Here is a 25,451-nt window from a genome sequence, read left to right on the forward strand (position 1 = left end):
TTATTCACTCAGCTATCACCATCTTTCTGAACTTTTTGTTCGCCTCAACATAATTGTTACAAACAATGATTGTATTATTCTGAAACGTTTTTTTTTACCGGAAGTGTTCTCTGGTTTTTATGTCTCTGTTTGCTGTTGTTGTCTGAGGTTTCTGCGTTACATACTTAGAGGTTATTTAGTTGTTGTAGATATACAGAGGTTAACAGTGCTAAAAACACGAGGTTTCTGGTTTATTTTTAATGTTGTCATGATTGTTATTGTTATTTATGTCCTGCCAACGCGCAGCTGATCAGATGTGCGAAAAACGTGTTTCCACTGCCCTCCAGTGGTGGAAAAATGCAACAATTCACTTTATTCCTTTTTTAAATTTTATTTTACAAACCACAGACACCAAATAGCAGTATTTACAGTGAGCATTATTATTTGCACAATATACACAAATATAGTTTTAATGTGAACTTTGAAATAAGGTTTACTTTAAATAAATAAATATATTTGAAAAAATATTTTTAAAAATCTGGGAGATTTTTTTTCTCTCAGTAGAAAAAACAAGCAATATCTTAATGAAAAAAAATTTGTTTGTTGCAGGATTCGATTTGTTTTCATAGCTTGTTTTCACAGCCAGTACCGTAAGAGCAAGCAAACAAACAAAAACACAAAAACAAAAAGGAAATGATTTTAAATTTATCTAATTAAATTACATATACAATTTGTACATTGTAAAACGTTAGAATTAATGGAATCTGGTCAAATGAAATTTACATGATTGGCATATATTTAGTTTATACCAAGTATATTTTCCGTGATGATTGCTAACTTAAATAAATAAATCTTTGATTTCATATATTTCATTTACATTTTACTCAAAATTCTTGCTTCATGTTTACTGGAGGTTAGGATTTATTTACTGTGTGCCCTGGGGGTTGGAATAACAGTTTATTTTGTTTAATATGACGATAGGGGCTTCTCAGTGTCAACTTTATATTTCAATTTTGTGGGATATATTTTGCGGAAATTTGTGTAATTAAACCATTTATATCATTAGAACTATTTTGTAAAATATTGTATTATTTAATATTGATACTTTAACTTGCTTTAACCTTTTAATTTCCTCTGGGATTAAAAAATATTCTGATTTTGATTCTTGCTTCTAAATGCACATTTTGGAATGAAGAATTTGCCATAGATTACGAGTAACAACACAATGACTACTGTAACAAATTTGTGGCATTATCAGTTTGTACAAATCACTATTACTGGAATAATAGTAAAAGTAACAGTTGCAGTCTTGTCTAAAACGCACATACGTGATCACACTGCAATTTCAAAGTCACGTTAATAGATGTCGCTATTAGTTACGGAGCTGCTTGAAACACCAACGAAGAAGTAGAAGACTCCCGGATGAGCAGTACATATGAGGAAACTGGCCTGTGCTCGGTCTTTTCACCGAGAGCTAACCACGTTGGTGGCGTGCTTTCCTGGCTCACCGCTGTTCGCTTGAATTTTTTTCCGAATAAGTCGGTCAGGAATATTCACAATGGTATGTGCTGTTTGATTATGTCAACCAACAACTTGTATGCAGCTGGTTTTTGCTAATTGCTTGATAATTTGTAGAGTAATTTGAACTCAAGAGTTTTACGGAGTGTCGCTGCTAATGCCGACAGCTAATGGCGCTCGCAGCCCCTTCATAAACACCGTCCAAACGGACTGTAGATAGTTTTACTAACGTTAGAAAGCTGTAGATTCATGCGGCTGTGGATGTTAAATGCACAGTTAACGTTTCGGCGCATTTCTAAGCGAGGCAGAAGACTCGCTTATATAAAGTTCAAGCTTCCTCTTGACTCGCGCGTTTTGTGGGGGCCGGTTGTTGCTGAAAGTAAATCATTTGGGTGTCGTTATTCATCGGAGTGTCCCAAATTATAGTTCTCTGCCGCTGCGTTCAGGTGCTTTTGCCCGGGCTTCCGAATCAGTGTAAAAGGAATCAAACCTAAACTAGTTCGCTGCCCGTGTTCTTGAGATCTCCCCCCTTTTTTTTGTTTGTTTTTTTTTGGGGGGGGGGGAGGCTTAGTTTAATTGTAAGCCATGCTGTGTAATATTCTGTGGACCTTTTTTTTTTTTTTTCACATCGTCCTGCAATATCAAAGATGGGTCTGAGTAACTGCTTTTTCCTCCTCACATCCAGGCTTTTAAGGACACCGGCAAGGCACCAGTTGACACTGAGGTTGCCATCCACCGCATCCGCATCACCCTCACCAGCCGCAACGTCAAATCTCTGGAGAAGGGTAATTAAGCTCAGATTTAGTTAATGTTGTGAGTTTAACCTGACCTGAGCGATGAGGACAAAAATTTGACTGATAAACCCTGATTTATGTATACGCTATTCTGAGCCACGGCTTGGAAAGCGAATCAAGGCAAAGTGATGACTGGCCATGTTTTCAAGTTTTGTGCATTTCTGCTCTGCAGTCTGCGCAGACCTGATCCGTGGGGCTAAGGAAAAGAACCTGAAGGTGAAGGGACCTGTCCGCATGCCAACCAAGGTACTGAAGCCCATGGCTCAGAACTCTTATCTAACACCAGATTAGAATAAATTGCTTTTTCTTGATTGCGTATCCTGAATGCTTGATCATTTTATTAAAGTAAAATGCATTTCTCTTCCTCCCTCCAGACTCTGCGCATCACCACCAGAAAGACTCCCTGTGGTGAAGGGTCCAAAACCTGGGATCGCTTCCAGATGAGGATCCATAAGCGCCTGATTGATCTGCACAGCCCATCTGAAATTGTCAAGCAGATCACCTCCATCAGCATCGAACCTGGTGTAGAGGTCGAAGTCACTATCGCTGATGCATAAATGACCCAGATTTTTCAATAAAGCAATGAATGAGGAAACTATGACGTGGTGGTGTTTGGGTTTGTGATGGTGGGAAACCTCAAAAGGGCCAAGTTTGCGATGAATGTCTAGATGTTAATTGTAAACTTAAGCAAAATCTACCTACAGGTACAAATAAAGGAACCTGAAAAAGCAGTCTTAGACGCTCACTGAATGGCTGTAGTTTTCAAAAGCAATAATTTGCCTTTTATTAATAGGTCTTAAAGGAAAGAAAGTGCCAAAGGTTTTACTAAGTTAAAATAAGTGTAAACATTTGTCAGTTGAAGGATTATTAGGGAAACCTTGAACTAAGGGGGCTAGTGACATGAAAACTGTAAACCAGAGTTGGATGTCTCGAGACCGGTCCTCACTTTTACGTGGTCTCGGTCTTGCTTTCTCAGATCGACAAAGTGTTCGGGAGATTTGGAGTCAACCATGGGGGGGCGGGTGGCTTACTGGGCTTAAGCCCGGGTCATTTTTTTCAGAAGCCCGGGGTCTTTTGGAGTGTAATTTGTTTCATAGTAAGATGCCTGACTGACAACTGTATAAAACAAAAACTAAACACAATATTCCAAGCACATAGCACACAGTACTAAATTCCCTTTAATTTTGGTATGATCCGAGCTCAGGCACTAGTAGACTGAGCACAACGCTTGCGCATGTGAGCGAGGGGGGAGAAGCTGCTCCCTGCAAGTTTGCTGCAGACAGGAGAGCTTAAGTTTGACCAGGTACCAAAGCAAATCATTGGCACTGTTCTAATAATGTAAATATGACAGTGTTTCACAAAAGATTGATATCAAAATGATCACTTGACCCATATTACGTTACTTACTCTTCGAGTGAATCAACAAATGGCGAAATGAAAAGCCGAACAACAACAATGCTTTCTTTTTAGAGAGTCTTAGCTTACATGGGTTTATTTCATATTTTCAGTTGCTACCCTCCACGGCTAAACAAACTCTCTAAATCGGTTTCAGATATGTACTGATGAACACAACAATGAACACAAGGAGCTTCTTTCAAAGAAAAAACTCAGGTACATGTTATTTTATATATTATGCTTTGTATGTTGTTCAGTATATTTCTATGCAAAACGAGGAATTTCAATTCACAGCAGTATATTCACAGTTGAAACCAGATGTTTACATAAACTTTAGAGAGAAAACATAGAAACATTTTTTTACTGTTAAACATCAATTTAGAGTAAACTTGTTTTGTTTTAGATAAATAAATGTTGAAATATCTTTTGAATTAGTTAAATGTCAGAATAAAAAGAGGGAGCTGTCTATTTTAATCACTTTCATCAAATTTAGGAGTACATACACACTAAGTTTATTGTTAATTAATAAGAAAACTCCAGACGATTCCATTCTGAGCTGAAGAAGCTTCTGATAGGTTAGTAGAGTCCATGTGAGTAAACTGGTGGCACAGCTGTGGATGCATATAAGGCAAAACACAGAGCCTGTTTCTTTGACATGGGAAAATCAAGACATGTCAACCAAAACACCAGGAAAAGAATTGTGGAGCTCCATGAGTGTGGCTCAATTATGAATACAATTTGGTGCCATTTGCAATTAAGAAATACAGACAATTTACTCTTAAATTTAACAAATGTGTTTTTATATTTATTAATCTAAAAAAAAATAAACATTTAGTCTGATTCGATGTTACAATTAAAAACGTTTTTGTGTTTTTATCTGAAGAGTGTGTAAATGTCTGGTTTCAACTGTGTATTTGATGATGTTGGTGTTTGGCTTGATTGTCAGCACAAAGAGGGAGAGAGAGGAGCAGAGAGGGAGAGAGAGGAGCAGAGAGGGAGAGAGAGGACAGAACAGAGATGGAACAAGAGCAGGTGAGACACATGTTAGTCAAATGGTTGTTTGCCAAAACCCATCAGAACGTGTATCTAGTACCTAGAGTAACTTCTTAGATACCATTTGTTACTTTTCAAATTCTATATTTATTAAGTTTTGCAGGCTTGTTTGCACAACAAGGCTGAATAATTATATAAACTTCTCTGAATCTAAATAGTGGACTTTGGTAGAATTAAAAAATAAGTGTAGTGCAGGTCTATGATGATTTTTAGTGCTACTATCATCTAGTTCTGATTCTGGTTCTGTTTTGGTTAAGTCCTCAGTAGTCCTGATTTTGAACTCTTGTAGTCCTGTTTTGATTCCCGATCAGTTCTGGGTCTGTTTGAATTGGGGTTTAGTCCTCGTGTCTTGATACAGTTTAAGGTGTCCTGCATATGTGATATTTATTTTTTCCTATATGAAGTCATTCTTTTTTTGAACAAAACTCAAAACAGAGCCTATTAATCTATCAGTCATTTCTACCCTCGCTTTATTTTCTTTCGCTGCTCAGCTCTCACACAGTGCCTCAGCTGTGCTCCAATCCCTCCATATTGTGGCCAATCACATGCGAGGATATAGGATAATATCATTGTGTGAAAAACAGAGAGGGTGAGAGACGTGACAGTCAAGTGCGTCAAGTCAAGTGAAGAGGGCTGTGCTGAAGCAAAAACACATAAATATGCCTGACACCCGTAAACGAAGCAGCATCTGGCTGCAGTTTAAAGACTTTTTTGTCTGTCTCTGTCTCTGTCTCGTCTCGATGTTGTCTCGACTTGTTCTTGGTCTTGTCTTGGTCTCGATACCCTCTGGTCTTGGTCTTGGTTTAGGCGGTCTTGACTGCAAGTCTAGTTGCACCAGTGGTGCCATGAGCAGTATCTATCTGCTGCTCATCAGCTGCTATGCCGTGGTTATTGTCACAATGTGGTGTATTTGGATCACTCGATCCTAAGTGGATATGGATATGATCCAGGATTGGATGTTTTGTATAAAATTTGAAAGGAACAATTGTTCCTTTCCCCTTTGCTGTGTACTCTGCTGATGCTGTTTTCAAAACCTACCACACTCATGTACAGTATCAGTGTCACACTGAGATATTTCAAAGATAATAATAATACATTTTATTTGAAAGCGCCTTTCAAAACACTCAAGGTCACTGTACACATTAGAATAAAAAGCAACATAAAAACAAGCAGTTTACACAATCGTAAAAGCATAAGACATAAACTAATTTAAAAGAGCAGAGTGGAGAGGTTATGTGGGATAAGCTATTTTGAACAAGTGAGTTTTGAGTTGGGCCTTAAAGAGAGAGAAGGAAGAGATATTTCTTAAATCAGGAGGTCGGGAATTCCAGATTCAAGGAGCAGAGCAGCTGAAGGCCCTGCTCCCCATGGTGGCAAGATGGGGGGAGGGGACGGAGAGTGAAAGGGAAGAAGTAGATCTGAGACAACGAGATGGGGCGGTGATCTTAACCAGATCAGAAAGATATGGAGGGGAGAGATGATGAATAGCCTTAAATGTGTACAAGAGTATTTTAAAATTGATACGATATTTGACCGGGAAACCATGAAGCTGCTGCAGAACAGGAGTAATGTGGTGGATAGAAGGGGTCCTGGTGATGATATGGGCAGCAGAGTTCTGGACGCGTTGAAGCTTGTGGATGGATTTTTGAGTATAAAAATAACCTGAATAAATACAAATAAAGGGAAAGAGCTGTCCAGACCTCTGTCTCTGACCATCTGTGTTAACACTTGAAATCGGAAACATGTAAATGTAACAAACATGTTCAAACATAAGAAATCAGGAAGGGGCAAAAAAAGCATTTTGCTAAAAAAAGATTTAGAGCAGAAGTTTTTAAAATGAAGATATATTGCATTTATTTACAATTAAAAACACACAGAGCAGAAAGTGTGTTACTGTTTTACATCCACAGACACACAAGAAAAGAAGCCGGCAACATGAGTTCAAGTTATGGCAATTTTATTTGTGTATTTCAGTACATGTATTCAGAATAGTTTTTAAAAAACAAACAAACGTCCCAAGTCAAGTTTGGGGGGATTTTTGTGAAAGAAAGGTTGAGAGAGGGGGAAGGAGGAAGAAACTATTGATCTCCTTAAACTTGATGCTGCTGGGTCAGTTTTTTCTCAGCAGTCTGCTCCAGAATCCACTCCTGTCCTCGGCTTTCTTTTCTTTTTCTTTTGCCTTCAGCTCTTTTAAGGTTTTGTTTAGCTGCTCCTCGGCGTCTTTAAATGTTTCTTTCAGCTGCTGTTTGGCCAGTTTGACTTTCTGTTTCAGGAGCTCTTTAGCTTCCTTTTTGTGCTTTTGTATTTCTTTAAGTGCATCTTTGCAGCCTTTCTTGGTCACCTCAGAGGCTGTCGTTTCTTTCTTGAATACCTTCAACTCAATTTTCTCTTCTGCAAGTTCTTCTTGCACTTTCATCAGTTCCTTCTTCATGTTTTCATTGTGACTCTTTGTATCTTCCATTTCTTTCTTTGCTTCCTGTATTTTAATTTTCTCTTCCTCCAACACTTTTTGAGCTTCCAACAATTCTTTCTTCATATTTTCAATCTCATTTTCTGCCTCATGTTTACGTTTTTTCTCCTCTTCAAGTTGTTGCTTTACATGCAGTAATTCCTTCCTGAGTATTTCAGCTTCAGCCGTTACATTTTCAGCTTCTTGTGTTGCCAACTGAATTTTCCTTTTCTCCCCTTCAAAAGCTTCCTGCACCTCCTGTAATTCCTGCATCACATTTTCTGCCTCCTTCTTTGCAGTTTGATATTTATTTTTAGCTTCTTGTGCTGTGGTTTTCTCTTCCTGCAATGCTTTTTGAGCTTCCAACAGTTCTTTCTTCATGTTTTCATTCTCATTTTCTGCTTGTTGTTTTCCCATCTTCTCTCCTTTAAGTTTTAGACCCACATGCAGTAATTCCTTCAATACTACTTCGGTTTCAAACTTTGAATTTTTAGCTTCTTCTCTTGATTTTTCTGCCTCTTCTTTTAATTTGACATTTTCAGCCTGTATTATTTGAAATTCTTCTCGTAGGTTAATCAGCTCAGACTGTTCTGTACTGTATGGTGACGCACTCACCAATCCTCTTCTCGATCTCCCTTGATTCATTTTGGCCTTTTAAACAAAGGAACCAACGTTTTGTAGAGAAGTGAAGTTTTCGATGTGTTTTTTTCTTCAACCGTCGTCTGTCCTGCACAGAGATGCTGCTGTAGATGTGTCTCTAGCTGTGTCTGGATACAATGAAACATGCTGTAACTAAGTGCTTGTGTTGCACAGTTCTACAAAATGCCATGCATGCTCCGCCCACATGGTCAGGAATGTCAGGTGCTGCATCACCAAATGCTGCTCCCGTTGCCTAGCAATAACAGCTGTTTACTTTTTGGGGTCTGGTTCATTATTTAATAAAGAAAACATGTCCAAGTATTGGGTGCTGAGGCTCAGCGCATATTCTAGCCTGCTGTGTGGGTGGGCAGCTAGAAATCACTGGTGGGCAACATGAGAGAGGAGAAAACTGGAGCAGCCAAGCAGGGAGCTGCAGGTTGCTGGTTTGAGTCTCTGTTCAGATGCTGGTGTCTCCTCTCTCTGAGATGTTTGCAAACAGTCCCAGATAAAACAATAAAGATAATAAACAAACACGTGACTAAACTAACAATTATGACTCTGATATGTTTCATGTGTAGCAGGATGGCCTCTATACAGCAGTCGCTGCAAGCATCCACATCGGCACACTTACTTTCTTTAAGCAGGCGTGTTGGGGTCCTCCTAAGGAAAGTTTGAGAATTTCATTTCCTTCATCCTGGTGAACTTTTTACCAAATGTTTTCATCAAAGCTTCTCCATCACTGACAGCGATTGTTTGGATCTTCACACTCATCTCCACCAACCCTAAAAAATGAGTTTCACTTTGCTCATATAATGCCAGGAGTGTCTCCATATTCCAAAAAAGTCTATGCAAACATCTAACAGTATCCCATATTCATATAAATATTATTGATATTATAACAAAAGCTGTCTCCACCACAATTGTCCCAAGTGCTTTTTTAGAACAGGATTTTTAACCAGAGGATTTCCCTATAGCTTCATTTTTTAAATATTTTGTAGACAACAACAGAATCATTTCAGAAAAACTCAAAATGACTGGTGTCAATATTATTTGCCCTACAAAAAAGGTCAAATATAAAAAAATATTGCAAATATTGCACAGTGAAAAGGCACTACAGCTCAGTTGTTCCCACTCTCCTTTGTCCTCCTGTTTCCCCTCCGTCTCCCCTCCAACGAGGAGTTAAACAGTTTGATGGTGTGTGGGACAAAGGAGTTTTTAAGCCTGTTGGTTCTTGACTTTGAGAGAAGCAACCTGTCGCTGAATAGGCTCTTCTGATTATTTACGAGCACGTGCAGAGGATGCCCAGGCGAGAAATTTGGGTGTAGTGATGGATGCAGACCTAAACTTAGAAAAACACATTAAGACAATAACAAAATCAGCTTACTATCACCTCAAGAATATTTCAAGGATAAAAGATCTGATGTCTCAACAGGACCTGGAAAAACTAGTCCATGCATTCATTTTTAGTAGGCTTGACTACTGTAACAGCATCTTTACAGGTCTACCTAAAAAATCAGTCAGACAACTACAGCTCATTCAGAACTCTGCTGCTCGAGTCCTCACTAAGACCAAAAAAGTGGACCACATCAGTCCAGCTCTGAGGTCTTTACACTGGCTGCCTGTCCGTCAGAGGATAGACTTTAAAGTTCTGATGCTGGCCTATAAAGCTCTGAATGGTTTAGGACCAAAATACATCAGTGACCTCCTGACCCAGTATGAACCATCCAGATCCCTCAGGTCATCTGGATCCGTTTTTTTATCAGTTCCCAGAGTCAGAACCAGACACGGAGAAGCTGCATTCAGCTTTTATGCTCCTTATATCTGGAACAAACTCCCAGAAAGCCTCAGATCAGCTGAAACACTCAGTTTATTTAAATCCAGGTTGAAGACTCACCTGTTCTCAGCTGCATTTGAATAAAGCACCAAATCCACAATTTTAAGCTTAAATTTCAAAACTTACACTAACTACTGATTTTATCTACTGTTCTGATTTTATCTGCTTTGATTTTATATACTGTTTTGTTTGTTTGTTAATTAGTTAAGCTTAAATTTCAAAACTTACATTAACTACTGATTTTATCTACTGTTCTGATTTTATCTGTTTTGATTTTATATACTGTTTTGTTTGTTTGTTTGTTTGTTTGTTTGTTAAGTGGGTTTAGAGCTCTGGGTAGCTCCCCAGCTGGGTCTAGACTGGGTCTAGAGAGTATTTTAAATTCAGGGATTTTAAAATAGAAAGTAGCTCGTCCACAGAAGGACTGGTAGCTCCCCTTACGATAAGGGTTCAGATCGCGCGAACAGGTGTGAAATGTGTGTGTTTAGTTAGTTTGTTTGTTTGCTTGTTTTAATCAATTTTAAATCATGCTTTTTATTTGTTTTTGTTTCTAATGTCTCTGTAAAGCACTTTGAATCACCTTGTTGTTGAATTGTGCTATACAAATAAATTTGCCTTGCCTTGCCTAAACACTTCACCTTGTACAAAAGTAAAGCCGCTTAACATAAATTGTATTGCACCATCAGTATTATGAAAATACATCTTCTGTAGAAATTTACATACCTTGTTGGGAGATATAAGATCAAAATGTTCCCACACAGGGGAGGACATCCTCCTCTTCTTAGCTGGCTCCATTCTCTCCTGTTATGCAACAACCTCTGGTGATTAATATAAAAAAACAAGATTACCTTTCATGTGTTTCTGTTTAAGCTCAAATTGATTTGATGGTTGGAGGTTTTCTCAGTGTTCATCAGTCACTCTTGACCTGGTGTTATATATGTCATATGGTTTATCTGTTTTATATTTGGAAATGTGGGATTCAGTGTTCTCTCATCACAAACCTGTTTCTCTTGTGCATGAGTTTAAAGCTCGCGCTCCACCCCGCCGCTGCTCTCTTCTCCTCCACATCTTTACCGACCCTGAGATTACTTATTAGGCCCACCCCAGATGAGCTGCTTTTGCAGTTCCAGGAAACCTGTACTCAGACCATGAACACTGTGAACCCATTAAAAACAAGGCGCCCGAAACATATTCCACAGCCCTGGTTAAATGAATCCACCCGAGCAGTCAGGCGTCAGTGTAGGAGAGCAGAGTGAAAGTGGAAGAAAGACAAATTGCAGGTTTCTTTTGAAATGTTAAAAGAATGTTTCTCAGGTCATTGTGTTAAATTGTCATAATCGCCGTGTTCTTTAAGACTATCAGCTCTACTCTAAACAACCCTGAAAGCCTCTGCTGACACATGTCATCAGTTCCTTTCTTTCTTTGTAAACAAGGTCGAGTCTGTCAGGTCAGCAATAGTACTTCCTACAGACGACCCATCAGTGTTTATTCCATGACTGTAAACATGTTTCCATTTGTCACTTCAGTCTTTACTCTGAAATACAGGAAATGACATCATGGCTCAAAATCTTTGTCGTTCAAACAATTCTTTATTTAACATTTTTTAACTTCATTTAAGAACTTTAATAAAAATACATTCAATAAAAACTTGAGAACAGGAAACTGATTTTAACTCCAACCACTGAAAAAAAAGGTAAAAACTGAACACAAACAGAAGAACAATTTATAAAGATTAAAATGGAACTATAGGAACATTTTGATTAATAGCCTCATTAGAACTTTAAGGAGAGCCGACCTCAACTCTGTGGAGCCTGATCTCCAGGGTTTTAAGTTGGACTCTGAAACCAGAAGAGGATGTTTCTCTCTCTTCAGATTCGCTGTCGTCCTGTGATGGGAACGATTTCAGCCCTGCGTGATCGCGCTGATGTTTGCACAGAGCAGATAATGAAGTGAATGTTTTGGCACATTGGTAACAGTGAAACAGTTTATTAGTAACGTGGGATCGTTTGTGTGCAGAGTATGAACTGAGATTACTGAAGCTCTTGTCACACTGCTCACAGCTGTAGTTTCCTTCCATGTGTGTACGTTCATGCTCGTTAAGATTACTTGAACGTGAGAAGCTTTTGTCACAGTGTCTGCACTTGTATGGTTTCTCTCCTGTGTGGACTCGTTTGTGTGTTTTAAGGTCACCTGCAGTGGTGAAGGATGACCCACACTGATCACAGAGGTGCTTTTTGACCCCACTGTGAAAGAGTTCATGTCGTTTTAAGTCACTTGATGTGGGGAAGCTTCTCCCACATTCTTTGCAGTATTTCAGTTTGTCTCCAGTGTGTTTACGTTGATGTATTTTTAGGCCGGCTTGCAGACTGAAAGTTTTTCCACAGATGTCACAACGAAAGTCTTTCCCACCACCACAGCGATGACAGGGTTGAGAAGTGGATCCATCTGTGTCGCTCTGCTTCTAAACAAAGACACAAAGACAGTGTAAGTCAGTCCTTCAACACTTTTATCCTGAAAGTCGCCTGACTCGCATCTCTGCAGACGTCCAATTACATTTTACTGTTTCGATTAACACACTCAGTTTACTGGGCTACAATAACTACAATACTACCACCATAATACTACAGCAATACTTATTTAATATTACAGTAACACCTGACTTACACTTAAATGAAATGAAAACCTGAATAATGGCTCAGAGCTACTCTTCGGTGCAGTAGAAGTGCTAACATGCTAACACAATTTAATGAGCAGACTTGTTCCAAACAGTCAGACTGAACTTACAAGATAAAAATAAAAATACAAACCTCACAGTAACTGCACTTGTAGAGTCTCTTTCTGGTGTGGATCTGTTGGTGTTGTCTCAGGTACTGTGGAGTTTTAAAAGTCTTCTCACACAGGTCACATTGATAAGGTCTCTCCTCAGTGTGGGTAAACATGTGGCGCTGTAACTGTGCGTCTCTTGTAAAGTATTTGCCACACTGATCACACCAGTACACATCTTCTCCGGAGTGAATGCGTAGGTGTATATTTCGGTACCCTAGCTGGCTGAAAGTTTTTCCACAGATGTCACAGCTGTATGCCTTAATTCCAGAGTGGGTAACTAGATGTCTCTGTAAGTTGCTACTGTGAGCAAAAGCTCTGCCACACTGATCACAGCTGTAAGCTTTAACTCCACTGTGGACGACTTGGTGTGTTTTCAGGGCTTTCTTCCAGGAAAACGACTTTCCACACAAGTCACAGCTGAACGGTCTCTCTCCAGTGTGGATGAGCTGATGTTGTTTTAGTTTAAACTTCCAGGTAAAATCCTTCCCACACTCGTCACAGGTGTTTTTTTTCTCTCTCTTTCTTCTGTGAGGTTTGTCGGCCTCCTGAGAGCGCTGACTTCTCGGTCCATGTTGGTCCTGCAGTGACAGAGATACAAACAGAGGCAGTGAGTGAAATGCAGTCATTGAACAAACTGAAGCTTCAAACTCCCTCCATTAACACTAGTCAGGGCTCACAAAATTTCAAAATCCCTGGTAGCCCTTTGGGCAGGGACTCAAAACAAACAAAACATGAAACACAAATTACAACATTGTATAAAAATTACAATCATCAACTCAAATACTTGGTTCTAATTGAACAGAAATTTCTATGAAATTGTAAGAACTGTGTAGAACATGAATCAGTCTGTGTCAGATCCTGAATTCAAAATTTCCACTGAAGTCACAGGTAAGAGGCAAGTGGAACCAAGATCTGGGACATTTGCTTTTTGAAGTTTGCAAAGACTGCTAAATTTTGCCAGTGGTAGTTCACTCTTTGCAACATAGTACGCTGTTCTAAACAGATTTTTCAGGTTTATTTTTAGTATGTTATTTGCAATTGGTGTTTTTTCTGGGAAAGATATGGCAGACTGAGCAATAATGCATTTCTTGCATTTCTCATGGGTTCTAATGGGGGCCTTTCTTAAAATTACTGGTCCCAGTAACAAAGGCGCTTGTCGACTCAGAAATCGAGGGAAAACCAACAACACACCCGGCAGAACATTATGTTATTTATACAGGTGCACATAAGTGGTCCGCATGTGCGCATTCGCTGTCAAAATAAAAGACGCGCACCAGATATGAAGTTGCAACGCGCGTGTGGCGGGGCGTGGCCTGCGGTGCCGTGCAGAGGAGGCGGACGCACCTGCACGGCATCCGCAATCACGCCCCGCCGAATTAAATATTGTACTGGGTCCTGTGGTTGTATTGTTGTGATAGTGTTGAGCGGGCAGCGGCAGAGCTGCAGCTCTGTGAGTATTGTGGACAGCAACCGTCAAAGCTTTAATAAAAAGCATCAAAATGCCACTGGGTCTGCCGTGTATGTTTACAGCGCGTTTGCGTCCATATAAAAAGCACTGTTTTTGTCCGCTAGAGTGGGATTTTCACGGCACATTCCGCACCAAATCTCTGTGCGTTCATCATTTGTTTGAAGCCAGCTCACCTCCTGCAACCATTTTTCCGAGAATACGTGCTTCTTTTGTGGTTTGGACTCCTTCTGACATTTCTTTGGAGGTGGAGGAACACCAAAGTAATTGCTTAAAGGAGCTTCTTCAACATCTTTAAGAGTTCTAAACAAATGTCTGTCCTCCTCCAGAAAATCGTATGTACGCAAACACGCGTTGCAACTTCTTATCTTGTGTGCGCTTTTTATTTTGACAGCGAATGTGCACCTGCGGACCACTTATGTGCAGCCCTGGTTATTTCGCTTGTCATATTGCAGCCACAGAAATTATTTTGTCCATGAAACCATAAAGCTGCACTTTCTTTTTGCCTTATAGTCTGATTTGTCATAACTTTTCCGTTTTGTGGTAAGCTTTTCTTTTGCTGTCACTTCTTCACCCTGACCTGTCTTATTTGGCTCAGCAGGACTAAAACATATATCCTGCTGCTTTTACACACGCACTCACATAAGCTCAGCGATTCTCTGCGCGATCAACCTCTGACATGGTTAAACTTGCTGCGGGAGATTTCACTTGTCATGTTTGCATAGTAAGCTAACGATTGATAAGACGATGTCAGAGGAATTGGTGCGCAAATTATCATCACTCACCAATCAGTACTGTCGCTCTCTATACACAGTTCGCGCGATTGCAAAGTAAAAGCAAAAAACAAGCGCAAATTTCCATTCATTCAAACGCGATTTCCATTCATTCAAATGCGATTTCAATATGTCACATATTGACAGTGGCTCACCGATGCCAAAGACATAATTACCCAGCTACATTTCCAAAAGAATGTAAAAGCATTGACATATATTTTTCCTTCCTATGATAGCCCGACGGGCAGGGCAGAGAGAGATTTTGGTAGCCCGACTGGAAAAATCGCTAGCCCCGGGACGTCGGGCTAGCGATTTTGCGAGCCCTGCTAGTTTTAAACCTGAAGGTGGAGTGTGGCACCAAACACCTTAAAGGTCCCCTATCCCCACCTACTGGTAGTAGTACACATTACATCCAACCTGGTGTTAAAGATAATTAATCATTGTTCAAACACTCTAAAATCATGCCCATCCCTCCTACTTGTACACAAATATTAATGCTAACACTCAGAATAGTAATAAATGTTGTGGCAGGTAATTTCAAATGCAGCGATTCTATCAGCCCAACAAACATCAGTAAACACACAAACTGTTTGTGTGTAGTTTGTCTCACAATGTGATTTAAAGACTGCAGTAAAATCCTCTGCAGGTTAGTGCAGGATAAGCAGGCAAGTTTACTGTGATGTGATGGATTTAAAGTAAAGAACAGTGTGTGACTGGTGCACAGTGACTGTGGTGCTCATGGCAGAGTTAGATTACATCAAGTGTAGCAGAGATTAACTTAAACTTAAGCTCATGATGCTGACATTCATTCACTGAGCTCCACCCACATACCAACAGTTTAGTGTATAATATAAAGACAGTGTACTGTCAGTGTAGAGAAAGGAAATCAGCCAGGACAACTCGTGAAACATCTGCTGACATCTGGTTGAATTCACAGAGAGCAGCAGGTCAGCTGATCACAGCCTGTACATTAAAAAAATCTACTGGAGCTCTCAATAGAAATGATTGTGAGCTGTGACCCTTTTCCCCACACTGAGCCACTACAGCTGATTTTAGGGTTGAATCCTGCTGAATCCCACTTTAACATCTTCCTGCTCATTTTGATGTTTAGAGGCAACGTCACCGTATAAGATGTAGGCATTGTATACATTATTTCTACATTACATTAATATTGCACAAGGTTCTCTTAGTTTAGCATAAAATATGTATCAGTACTTCAGCTTTTAACGGAGTATTTCTTAACACTAGTATCTGTCACCTTCTGTGTTGAGCTCATTGTTTTCTCTGCAATTGCTGAGCTGAGTCCAAGTAGCTGAAATTTCCTCTGCTGCTCCGTCAGACTTTTCTCCTCCTGCTGATCAGCTGGGACAGAAAACAGAACTTTTTTAGGCTCCACACTGCACTGAAGAGTCAAAGTGTCTCATATGTTCATCTGAGAACACACAGAACAAATTTTAGCTTCCTTGGGTGGACAACTTGTTTGAAACAAACACAAAAGTTTTGAGCACCGATACCAAGCAGTATGGCACACCAGTACCAGGAGAGCAATTGACTATGTGCACGTTAGCATACGCTACTTCCGGTGCGGAAACTCCTGTGGGGAGCTTTGTTTCCGGTGTCCTATTCGCGCCTTGTTTACGGTCCAAAACAAGTTAAACAAATGAATGAATCAAGTGGCGATTTACATTTCTATAGATGTCTTGGGCATTTACCCAATATATCTGTAAATGATGTTCATCGACTTGTCGATATTTTTCCCCTGCGCCTCAGAGCAAAAGAGAAAAGGGATTCAAATGTTATATTTCTCAGCTGTCCCTCGTTTATTGCGGGTGTTATGTTCTAAAAATAACCAGCAATAGGTGAAATCAAGTAGCCAATTTTATTTTTTGACGGTGCAAAACGTTTGGTGGACATCGTGGACATACAGTACTGCACTTCAGAGTCACACTGCTAGCGATCGATGCAGCGATTCTGTACTGTACAGGAGAGACGTCACGGAGGAGATCGTCTGCAGCGATCAGGACGCAGGACACAATGTGACGTAAAAAAAAAAGCATGCAAACTTGCACTAAAAAATCCGTGAAACAGCGAGGTGAAAGGTGAACCGCGTTATAGCGAGGGACCGCTGTAATTTTTAAGGTAAGTCACAACATACCCTTCGTAAATACTAATGTATAGAAACCCTTACCAGCAATCATTCATTTTTTGTGTGGCTTTTTTCACGGTTTGTTAACATGCTGTGTAGGTGTGTACTTGACTAGCTGATATCGACATAACGGGGGAAACATCTGGTTTGACTATTCTTCACCTGTAGTTTGAATGCTGAACATTTGCCTGTTTAAATCATAAGACCAGTCACTATACAGAGATGTGCTTCTGAATGTGGACGATGTGTCTTCTGCTGCAGCAATGCAGTTCTGCTTGTGTTGAGTGATGTAAACAACTGATCGATCTAAACGCTTTAAACGTCAAAATTGATCATTAGATTTTTTTATGACACAACAGCGGTGAGTGTTCCCACCTTCTGCTCTTTGTAACTTAACGCAATCTTTCCGTTTTCGAGTTTTGGACATGATTTTGGAGTATATCTTCGCAGTAGCGATTGACAGCAAAGTAAAGCTACCGGAAATGCACAACCCCACATCCGGTCTCAAACCAGGAAGTTAGCATTGTCTCGTGCACATAGTCAATTTCTCTTTGAAAAAGGCCCTGGCAAAGAACGAAAACAGAACAATCAATGGGTACAGTGTTTCCCAACCACTGTGCCGCGGCATATACGTGTGCCGTGAGAAATGATCAGGTGTGCCGTGGAAGATTATCCTATCTGGTCAGCAAAGAGGCACAGAAAAGAAGATCAGACACCAGCGAGGGAGGATAAGAAAGACAGACGCAATAACATTGTCATCCCCTATGTAGCCGGTGTATCAGAAAAACTTCAAGCAACTTAAAGAAGTCCAGACGCTTTTCTTTGCAAGCTCCTTTGACAACATGTTGGGACTTTTGGAGCCGGAAGTGACCTTATATGGATGAACGGTGGCGCTAGCTAGCTTGGTTAGCAAGCTGCATTCATAAACTGTGCAGGTGCCACAGAGATGCTAAGTAGCCTTAATAACAGACTAATAAAATAACAGAAACTCTGATTACAATGAGCTCATATAAAAGCTTTCTTCTAATAAAATTATTTTCTTCTCTGTTTCACAAATTTTTTGCTGATATCTTTCTGTGAACTAGTTTATAGCAGCTTGATTTAATTTAGTCAGATTTTTTTTCAACTGGTTCACAAAAACTTGAGAACAGACACCGAGGAGAGCAACAGAAAGACTCATTCAGGAGCTAAACTCAAGATTAACTAAACTCGGATTAACATTAGCTCGGTGCTTACCTTTAAATCAGTCTTGATAATAATCTGAGAGAAAAACGCCATAAAGCGGGAACTCGGCTTCTTCTTCTTCTGCTCTTGTATTTTTTGGCGGTTAAAGCTTTAAGGCGCATTACCGCCACCTGCTGGACTGGACTTTTCATATCCTAAACATCATCAATTGGCCACAAATTTGTTGGAGTTTCTGTTAATAGAAAAGATGGAATTCAAGGATCTTGTGATTTGGTTTCTTTGTTTTCACCATTTACTCTACAATTTTCTGCCAGTGTATAGCAAACCCCACAGCTCAAATCAATGAAGAATATAGTATTTTTAAAATATTGCTTAAGCTGGAACCAGCAGCTATATAGGCCTAATGTATATTCCAAACATGTGATAGAGGTTTACCACCAGGAGAAGCAGACTGTAAATAAAAGACTGTGCTACTGAAAACCGTTAGTCTGACTTTGGATTGTAAATATGTTTCCATTTGTCACTTTTGTATTTGTATATGCAGTAGCGTTTTTTGATACGGGCGACACGGGCGGTTGCCCGGGGCGGCATAGTGGTGGGGGGCGGCATCACGGGCATCGGCAAAAAAATAAATAAAATAAAAAATAGCTCGTAGCTGAGAACTCCCGTGGCAGACAGTAGGGGCGGCATTTCAACATTAAAAACTCCAAAGAAATCCAGTGTCTTTCGTGTGTTGAAAATCCCTCACTCTGTTAAAAAATTGACAGATTGTGCATCCAAGTTGTGTGCTAAGAAAACACATACAGATCATTCAGTTGGCTCTTACTTGCAAGACAGTTTGGACATCATTCATTTGCTATCTGATCCTCTGCTGGACGACACGAGAGGCTGAGTCCACTGAAGACTGTCATCAGAACTGTCTAAATTATCTGAATGGAAAGAAAAAGGTTTGAAAAGGGTTTATTTGTACCATCAACTACTTACAGACTAACAAAGAGCATCAGGGGAAGAAAACATGGAGTAATAACATGAGCAGCAACCAGCAGAGGGTGCACTATCCTTCAGGTGAGCTGCTGAGCAAGGTGAGCTGTAACGTCCTGTAAATATTTGAGCAGAAATGCTGCAGCATTCACAGGTTTCCTTCTTGAAGACATGTGATCTGACAGGCTGAAAGTTTCCTTGGTCCAAAAGAAGAAAAATCTGATTGAAAGTTTTAACCCTCTCAAGGCAGGCGTTGCAGATTTGCAACAGTTAAAAGCTAACAACCTGATTACCCCACATACATATTTTATGAGTTTTTTTTTACTCAGAAGTACCACTGCACTTATTCTTTTGTGCATTAGCAACAAAAACTTAATTTGAGCCTGAGAGGCTTAACAGGGAGAACAGCTGGACAACATATGGAAACACAAAGAAATGAGAGGTTAGGGATTAGCCAGCAATGGAAGGTAAAGGTGATTGCGAGAACTGTTTGAAAAAGGCTTCGGAGACACAGGTGAGAATGAAACGGTTTCAGGTGACAGAGAGGCAGGATTTCAGGGGCCACATAGAAACTGTTGAACCTGTTACCCCATAAGTCTTTGTCTGTGGAGGTTCTCAGTCATCCAGGTCATGGTAGGCTAAGGAGCTTGGAAAGAAAAGAGACTGGACTTCTTTAAGTTCCTTGAAGATGTTTCAAACCCCCTTCTGAGAAGCTTCTTCAGTTTTAAAACCCAATGGTGGAGAGTCCCAGGTATTAATCAGAATTTTCTTCAAACACGACCTCCCGGTCCACTTCAGACCCAGCCACACACTCGGACACAAACTACTTGATCCCAACAACAAAACTCCCAAACACAAACTAAACAATATAGTGTTTGGTGTGCAGTACAGCGAGGAGTGCTCAGACCTATACATGGGAGAAACCAAACAGCCATATAATTTGGTCCAAGAACGATTTCAGCTGTCAAATATTTGTCATTTTTTCTCACATTTTTAAAACATTTTTTTCCCTTTCCAATTTTCAAAAATACACAATGGCAGTAAAACAATATCAACATCCATTGTGTGTGTGTGTGTGTGTGTGTGTGTGTGTGTGTGTGTGTGTGTGTGTGTGTGTGTGTGTGTGTGTGTGTGTGTGTGTTTTCTTGCCTTGTCTCCTCACCATATAGAGTTGTGACAGACTTCCTGTTTCTGGCTTTAATCCCTCCACATAGCTACATTGCATTTTGCACACCCACTGCTGACTTTACCATCTTCATTACTTCAAACTGAAATCAATCTTCTTCTTTGTGCTTTGTCCAGGCTGCTTTTTTCCTCTGGCTGAGTTGTGTCTTTTGTCACCGCACACCTTCCCATTGCTTCAGCGATCGGGGTTTACAGTTGGGGATGACCTTCCAGCCGATTTCTCAAATGTGTTGCTACGAGCTCCTTTGAGAGCTCAGTAAGAAAGAGCCATCATGCACTGCTGATGTAAAAATGGCCATTCTTGAATTCAAGGTGCTGAGCAGTTGAAAAGGTGTAGTGTGGCAATGTAAACTTGTACCACAGCACCATGGGCCACCTCTACAGCAGCCACTCCTTTCTTGTTGACATAGCTGACTATGGTAAGGCTGCCATTGAATCCAAACTCTGTGCTGTAAACCTCGCAGGACTCAGAAGCCTTCATCAGAGGAAGGATGTCTGCCTTGTTCTATTGTAGAGTCCCCACAATAGTGTCTTCAGGGAACACTGTGGAAGAGGCACATTGGAAAAACGTAATCTGTGGTGATGTTGGTCTTGTGTTTCTGAGTCTACTACACAACGTGAATAACACAACATGTGTGATCTCAGGCTCAAAGAATGAGCAGCATAGTTTTTCCAACCTGTTTCTTCATCTTCTACAACACCTGATTCATCTTCTCAGTCATGTGACCTGGCTCCGTCATCCAAAGGTTCCCCTGAGTGGGTCCTGCAGGTTCAGGGATGGACTGGAAGGAGACAGCATGGGGAGGGCCTGAGAGAAGTCCACGCACAAGCAGCAGTGTAATGCTGTGATTTTACTATTGGTTCTTACAGCTGCGTTATTGAACATGGAGTTTCCTCTCAGTGTGTCATGTTTTTATTAGACCTGAAACTCATTCGGAATATTTGGCCTCGTGGATATCATCTTGCTCTCTACATAATTTGGACTGTTTGAAGCTCGAGCAGCTCATAAAATTGAAGGTTTTTAATTTGATTAAGAGTGAGTCAGAAGCTTCATTGAAGCCAGTGTTATTAATGATTTTTATTGCTCTTTGTTGTAATATATATATTGGTTAGAAATGCTCTTCATTAAGGACACCACCTGCCACTGGTTTAATATCATGCAGTTCCTCACTGTGACCACCTGAGGGCAGTAACATGTCATCAGTCAGTAAATTTCTGCTGACCGTGTCAGTGATTCTATCAGTTTAATAATATCTGTGTTCACATATAAAGCATCATTATCACACTAATGAACATTAGTGCTGAAACACTGCAGTGAATGTGTCCTAATGCCAGTATTATTGTATGTGAAGAGTAGTGGTCACTGACAGTGACCACTGGAGGGCAGTGATCCTGATAGTTTCTCTGAAACAGTCCAGAAGCCTGTCAGTGAAGCAGGATTGGACGCTCAGCCACGTAACTTCAGCTATAACTGTGTGTTTTCACTGTGATGAAGGTGCTTCATTACCATGGAAACCTCACATTCACTAAATACTCTTTATACAAGTTATACACTCTTAGTTTAATACTAGATAGATTCAGACATTTCCCCCAATTCAATCAAATGTTTTTACAGCTTTTCTGTTTCTTATCGTGGCTTTTATTGTGAAACATCAGCAGCAAGAAGTGTGTTTTTCTCTGTGAAGACAAACGAAGTGTAAATTTGTGTGTTGGTGAGCTCACAATCAGTGATTGTGCTTCTCTTTTCTTTCCAAGGCCTCAGAAATGCTCACGCTGTTTGTACATCACTTATTGTCAGCAACAGAGCTCATTCTGCTTTGTGGACATAAACACATCTGTCATCACTTCCTCTTTGTTTTTCATGCAGCATTTTATCAAAGTTAAAAACAAAAAAGCAATAAATCGAATGTCTGTCAGAAATTTCAGCAGATATTTCACCAGGACTCTTTGTGATAGTTTTCATATTTCATACAAACTAAAGTGATACACAACATATGCAGTGCGATACACACATATTTACATATTTCATGTGTTTGATAACCAAGCTGGTACCAACATCCTGCACCATGTTCTTGTTCAACATTGGAAAAACACAAGACTACTTTCAAATCAGGATTGAAGCCTTTGCTGTTTATTAGATAAGCCATATGCATTATGATCCCTCAAAACAATGATATTCTGGTTATAACTGCATTTAAAACTATTGAGCCAATATTTTCAGCTTATATGGCTGAAACATTTTCAAATTATTAGCTTCCAACAATGAGTGAAACAGTAAGAGCATGTGGAGACTTTGGAAAAATCCCATTAAGAAAGAGAAATCAAACATTTGGATGCATTTTAATGAGCTCAGGCTTGATGAAAATGCAGAGGAGCTGGTTGTGAACTGAGCTTCAGGCCTGAAGATGAAGAAATTTACAAGGAATCAGTCACATCATCAATCAACAGTTTAAAACATCAACTGAATCCATGAATCTGAAAACGTGTTTCTGAGTGAAAGAGACAGACATGTACAGACTGAACTATCTGTTCAACAGTCAGTGTTTCTCTAACAGGAGGACACTCTTTACACTCAACTCAGCACAGACACACTGAGGCACCCATAAAGACTTTTAATCCAGGATAAAGAGGTTCAGTGAATGTGGTGTTGAAGGTGTGGAGGTGGATCAGAGTGTCAGAGGAGACTCTGTAGAAGGACAGAGTGCCAGCAGGAAAGTCCACGTACACTGCTACTCTGTTAGAGACGGAGGAGGTGGTGGTGGATATGAATTTGGTATCGTGACAAACATAAATAGGACCAGCATCAGAGCAATACAACCTCCAGGAATGATCATTCTCTCCAAACAAACAGTCATTGCTGACTCCTTTCCTTTTTATTCTTCTGTAACTCACTGTCATCCAAACCTCTCCTTTCCACTCGACCTCCCAGTAACAACGACCAGTCAGACCATCTCTACACAGCAGCTGATGAACATCAAATCTGTCTTCATGATCAGGATACGACTGAACCTCATGCACACATGTCACCTTCCTGTTGTTGTCAGACAGTTTGAGGTTTCTGTGTACTGTGTTTGTGTCAATTGTGGGTTGACAGGAATCTGGTGGAGAGAACAAACACAATCCAGCTGCAGTTATTGATCCATCATCTGTTCACTGATTGACACTTTGATGCCTCCTGACATCAGAGATGTGAATGAGTGATGTGACAGTTTGAAGATGGTTGAATGTGTGCTGCTTTGTTTTCATGGATCACATTAAAAACACACTTACACTTCCTCAGACCTGGTCTCAACCACTGGACTCCAGCAGGCTCCACCCTGAAAGGAGGAGGGGAGTCAGACCAGCACAGTCTCTTTCAGCATGCACACATGGACATTACATCGCTGTCATACACATAATGTTAGACACTGATAATGGAACAGTCCAACAGTTTCACAAATACACTTCAGTCCCAACAGGTTCTCCCTCCCGAAGCATAACATTTTATTCTAGGTGAAAAATTGTCAATATGTTAGGTTTCTGGGCACCCAACACGTCCCCATGTTAGGAGATTGGAAAAATGAGGAAACATGAGAGCTGTTTGGAATTAATCTACGGATAAGGTATTGGTAAATACCGGAATTGATGGCAGCAGCCAAGTCTCTGTGAGTAGTACAATGCTGCTGTCCTGTACATACTTGTTGACTGCAGTTTGTAATCTCAGTTTGTCATTTTTGTTGGTTATGGACCTGACGTTGAAGAGGAAGATACTCGGAAGCTGTGGCTTAAATGGTTGTTTCTTTAGCTTTGCTAGTGCAGCCACGCTTTTGCCTCCTTTGTTTATGTTTCCTCTTTGGCTTACCGCTGGGAAGAACCAACCATGGAGACCCTGGAGTTCTTAGTATGTCCTCTGGAATGCCATGGAAGTGGTGATAGTCCGACATAATGTTCCTTGCACAGTGTAAACTCAAAAGGTCGACTGTAAGTGGACTCCACTTGATGTATAGTAATAGAAAACGCATACACCCACACATATACACATGGAAAAAGTAAAAAAGCAAAGCACCGAATGTGAGGAGCAGTGAGCCGCTGCGTCTGTGTGTGTCAGCATCTTTAAATTTTCTGTTAAGTAGACTGAACTCAGTTTTTATCAACTTGTTATTAGAACTCAGTTTAAGTAGGTTACCAGTACTTTTCATCCAAAAAGTCGATCAATCCAGTTTATTTGAGTTGTCTTAAATTAGAAAAACTAAGTAAGATGGAAATTTTGCTTCTCGGTTTGAATATGGTTTGAAAATTCCATGTCACTGCTTTCCTCCTCTCTGGCATAGATCAGTCCGCATATTCATGGTGCACAGGGTTTTTGTTTCTGAAATATGATGAGCAAACCTGGAAAAGCTTCACCCTTATGAACCTTTATAATGTTACATATTCTTAAACCCCGTATTTCTTTTAAGGCTTTTTTTTGTTGCTTTTGAACATCTGTAGCATTTCTTAATGTCAAATCTAGCCTTTCTTTAACAACATAAGCAAACTGCTTTTATATTTAATGAACATTTCTGTTTAATTACATGTTAAATAACAGTAATAATAATAATATCAATAGTATTTTTTTTATTAAAACAATGTGTTTAGATACATGTTTGGTTGTGAAAGCGCAAAGCCATAAACTAGATTAGTGGCCTGTTAAATAGTTAAAATCTAGGTTGGCCTTAAAGTTGAAAATAAAGTAATTTAGCCTGTCCTTCTAAAGAATTAAGTTAAATCCCACAGTTGAATCATAAGAAAGATTTTAAGGTTGCCTATGTTACATATAAACACTGCCATATGTTTCATCTGGTTATTGTGCTTATGGAAGTTAGCTTTTAACAAGCATGTAATGTATACATTTAAATTAGGTGGTCTTTTTTTAAAACTCATATCTCTTTAGGCCTAAACTGGCAGTGCCAATACCACACATTCAGACACAGTAATAGATGGTGTTATTTGTACTATACAGGGAGTGCAGAATTATTAGGCAAATGAGTATTTTGTCCACATCATCCTCTTCATGCATGTTGTCTTACTCCAAGCTGTATAGGCTCGAAAGCCTACTACCAATTAAGCATATTAGGTGATGTGCATCTCTGTAATGAGAAGGGGTGTGGTCTAATAACATCAACACCCTATATCAGGTGTGCATAATTATTAGGCAACTTCCTTTCCTTTGGCAAAATGGGTCAAAAGACGGACTTGACAGGCTCAGAAAAG

The 25,451-nt window shown here is 39.9% G+C and overlaps 1 protein-coding gene, 1 long non-coding RNA gene and 1 other non-coding gene across 4 annotated transcripts; 2 read left to right on the forward strand and 1 right to left on the reverse strand.

Annotated features, from left to right (window-relative positions):
* The first annotated feature begins 1,404 nt into the window (after positions 1 to 1,404).
* Positions 1,405 to 2,889, forward strand: LOC120715673 (40S ribosomal protein S20). The gene is made up of 4 exons (XM_040002760.1): positions 1,405 to 1,540; positions 2,183 to 2,282; positions 2,464 to 2,537; positions 2,666 to 2,889. The coding sequence occupies exons 1-4, from the start codon at positions 1,538 to 1,540 to the stop codon at positions 2,846 to 2,848; spliced, it is 360 nt and encodes a 119-aa protein (XP_039858694.1). The 5' UTR covers positions 1,405 to 1,537; the 3' UTR covers positions 2,849 to 2,889.
* LOC120715674 lies at positions 2,159 to 24,279 on the reverse strand. Of its 2 annotated transcripts, XR_005691709.1 has the most exons (4): positions 23,493 to 24,260; positions 22,515 to 23,320; positions 8,593 to 8,598; positions 2,159 to 2,168 (listed from the first exon to the last, which is right to left on the reverse strand). It is a non-coding gene; the product is annotated as an uncharacterized LOC120715674 (long non-coding RNA). The 2 variants fall into 2 exon arrangements; XR_005691708.1 differs by lacking the exons at positions 2,159 to 2,168; positions 8,593 to 8,598 and having other exon boundaries at positions 21,829 to 23,320; positions 23,493 to 24,279.
* LOC120715683 lies at positions 2,328 to 2,393 on the forward strand. The gene has a single exon (XR_005691718.1). It is a non-coding gene; the product is annotated as a small nucleolar RNA U54 (small nucleolar RNA).
* Positions 24,280 to 25,451: the final 1,172 nt, after the last annotated feature.

This window comes from Simochromis diagramma, unplaced genomic scaffold (genome assembly GCF_900408965.1).
Source record: "Simochromis diagramma unplaced genomic scaffold, fSimDia1.1 OVJJ01000451.1, whole genome shotgun sequence".
Taxonomy (NCBI): domain Eukaryota; kingdom Metazoa; phylum Chordata; class Actinopteri; order Cichliformes; family Cichlidae; genus Simochromis; species Simochromis diagramma.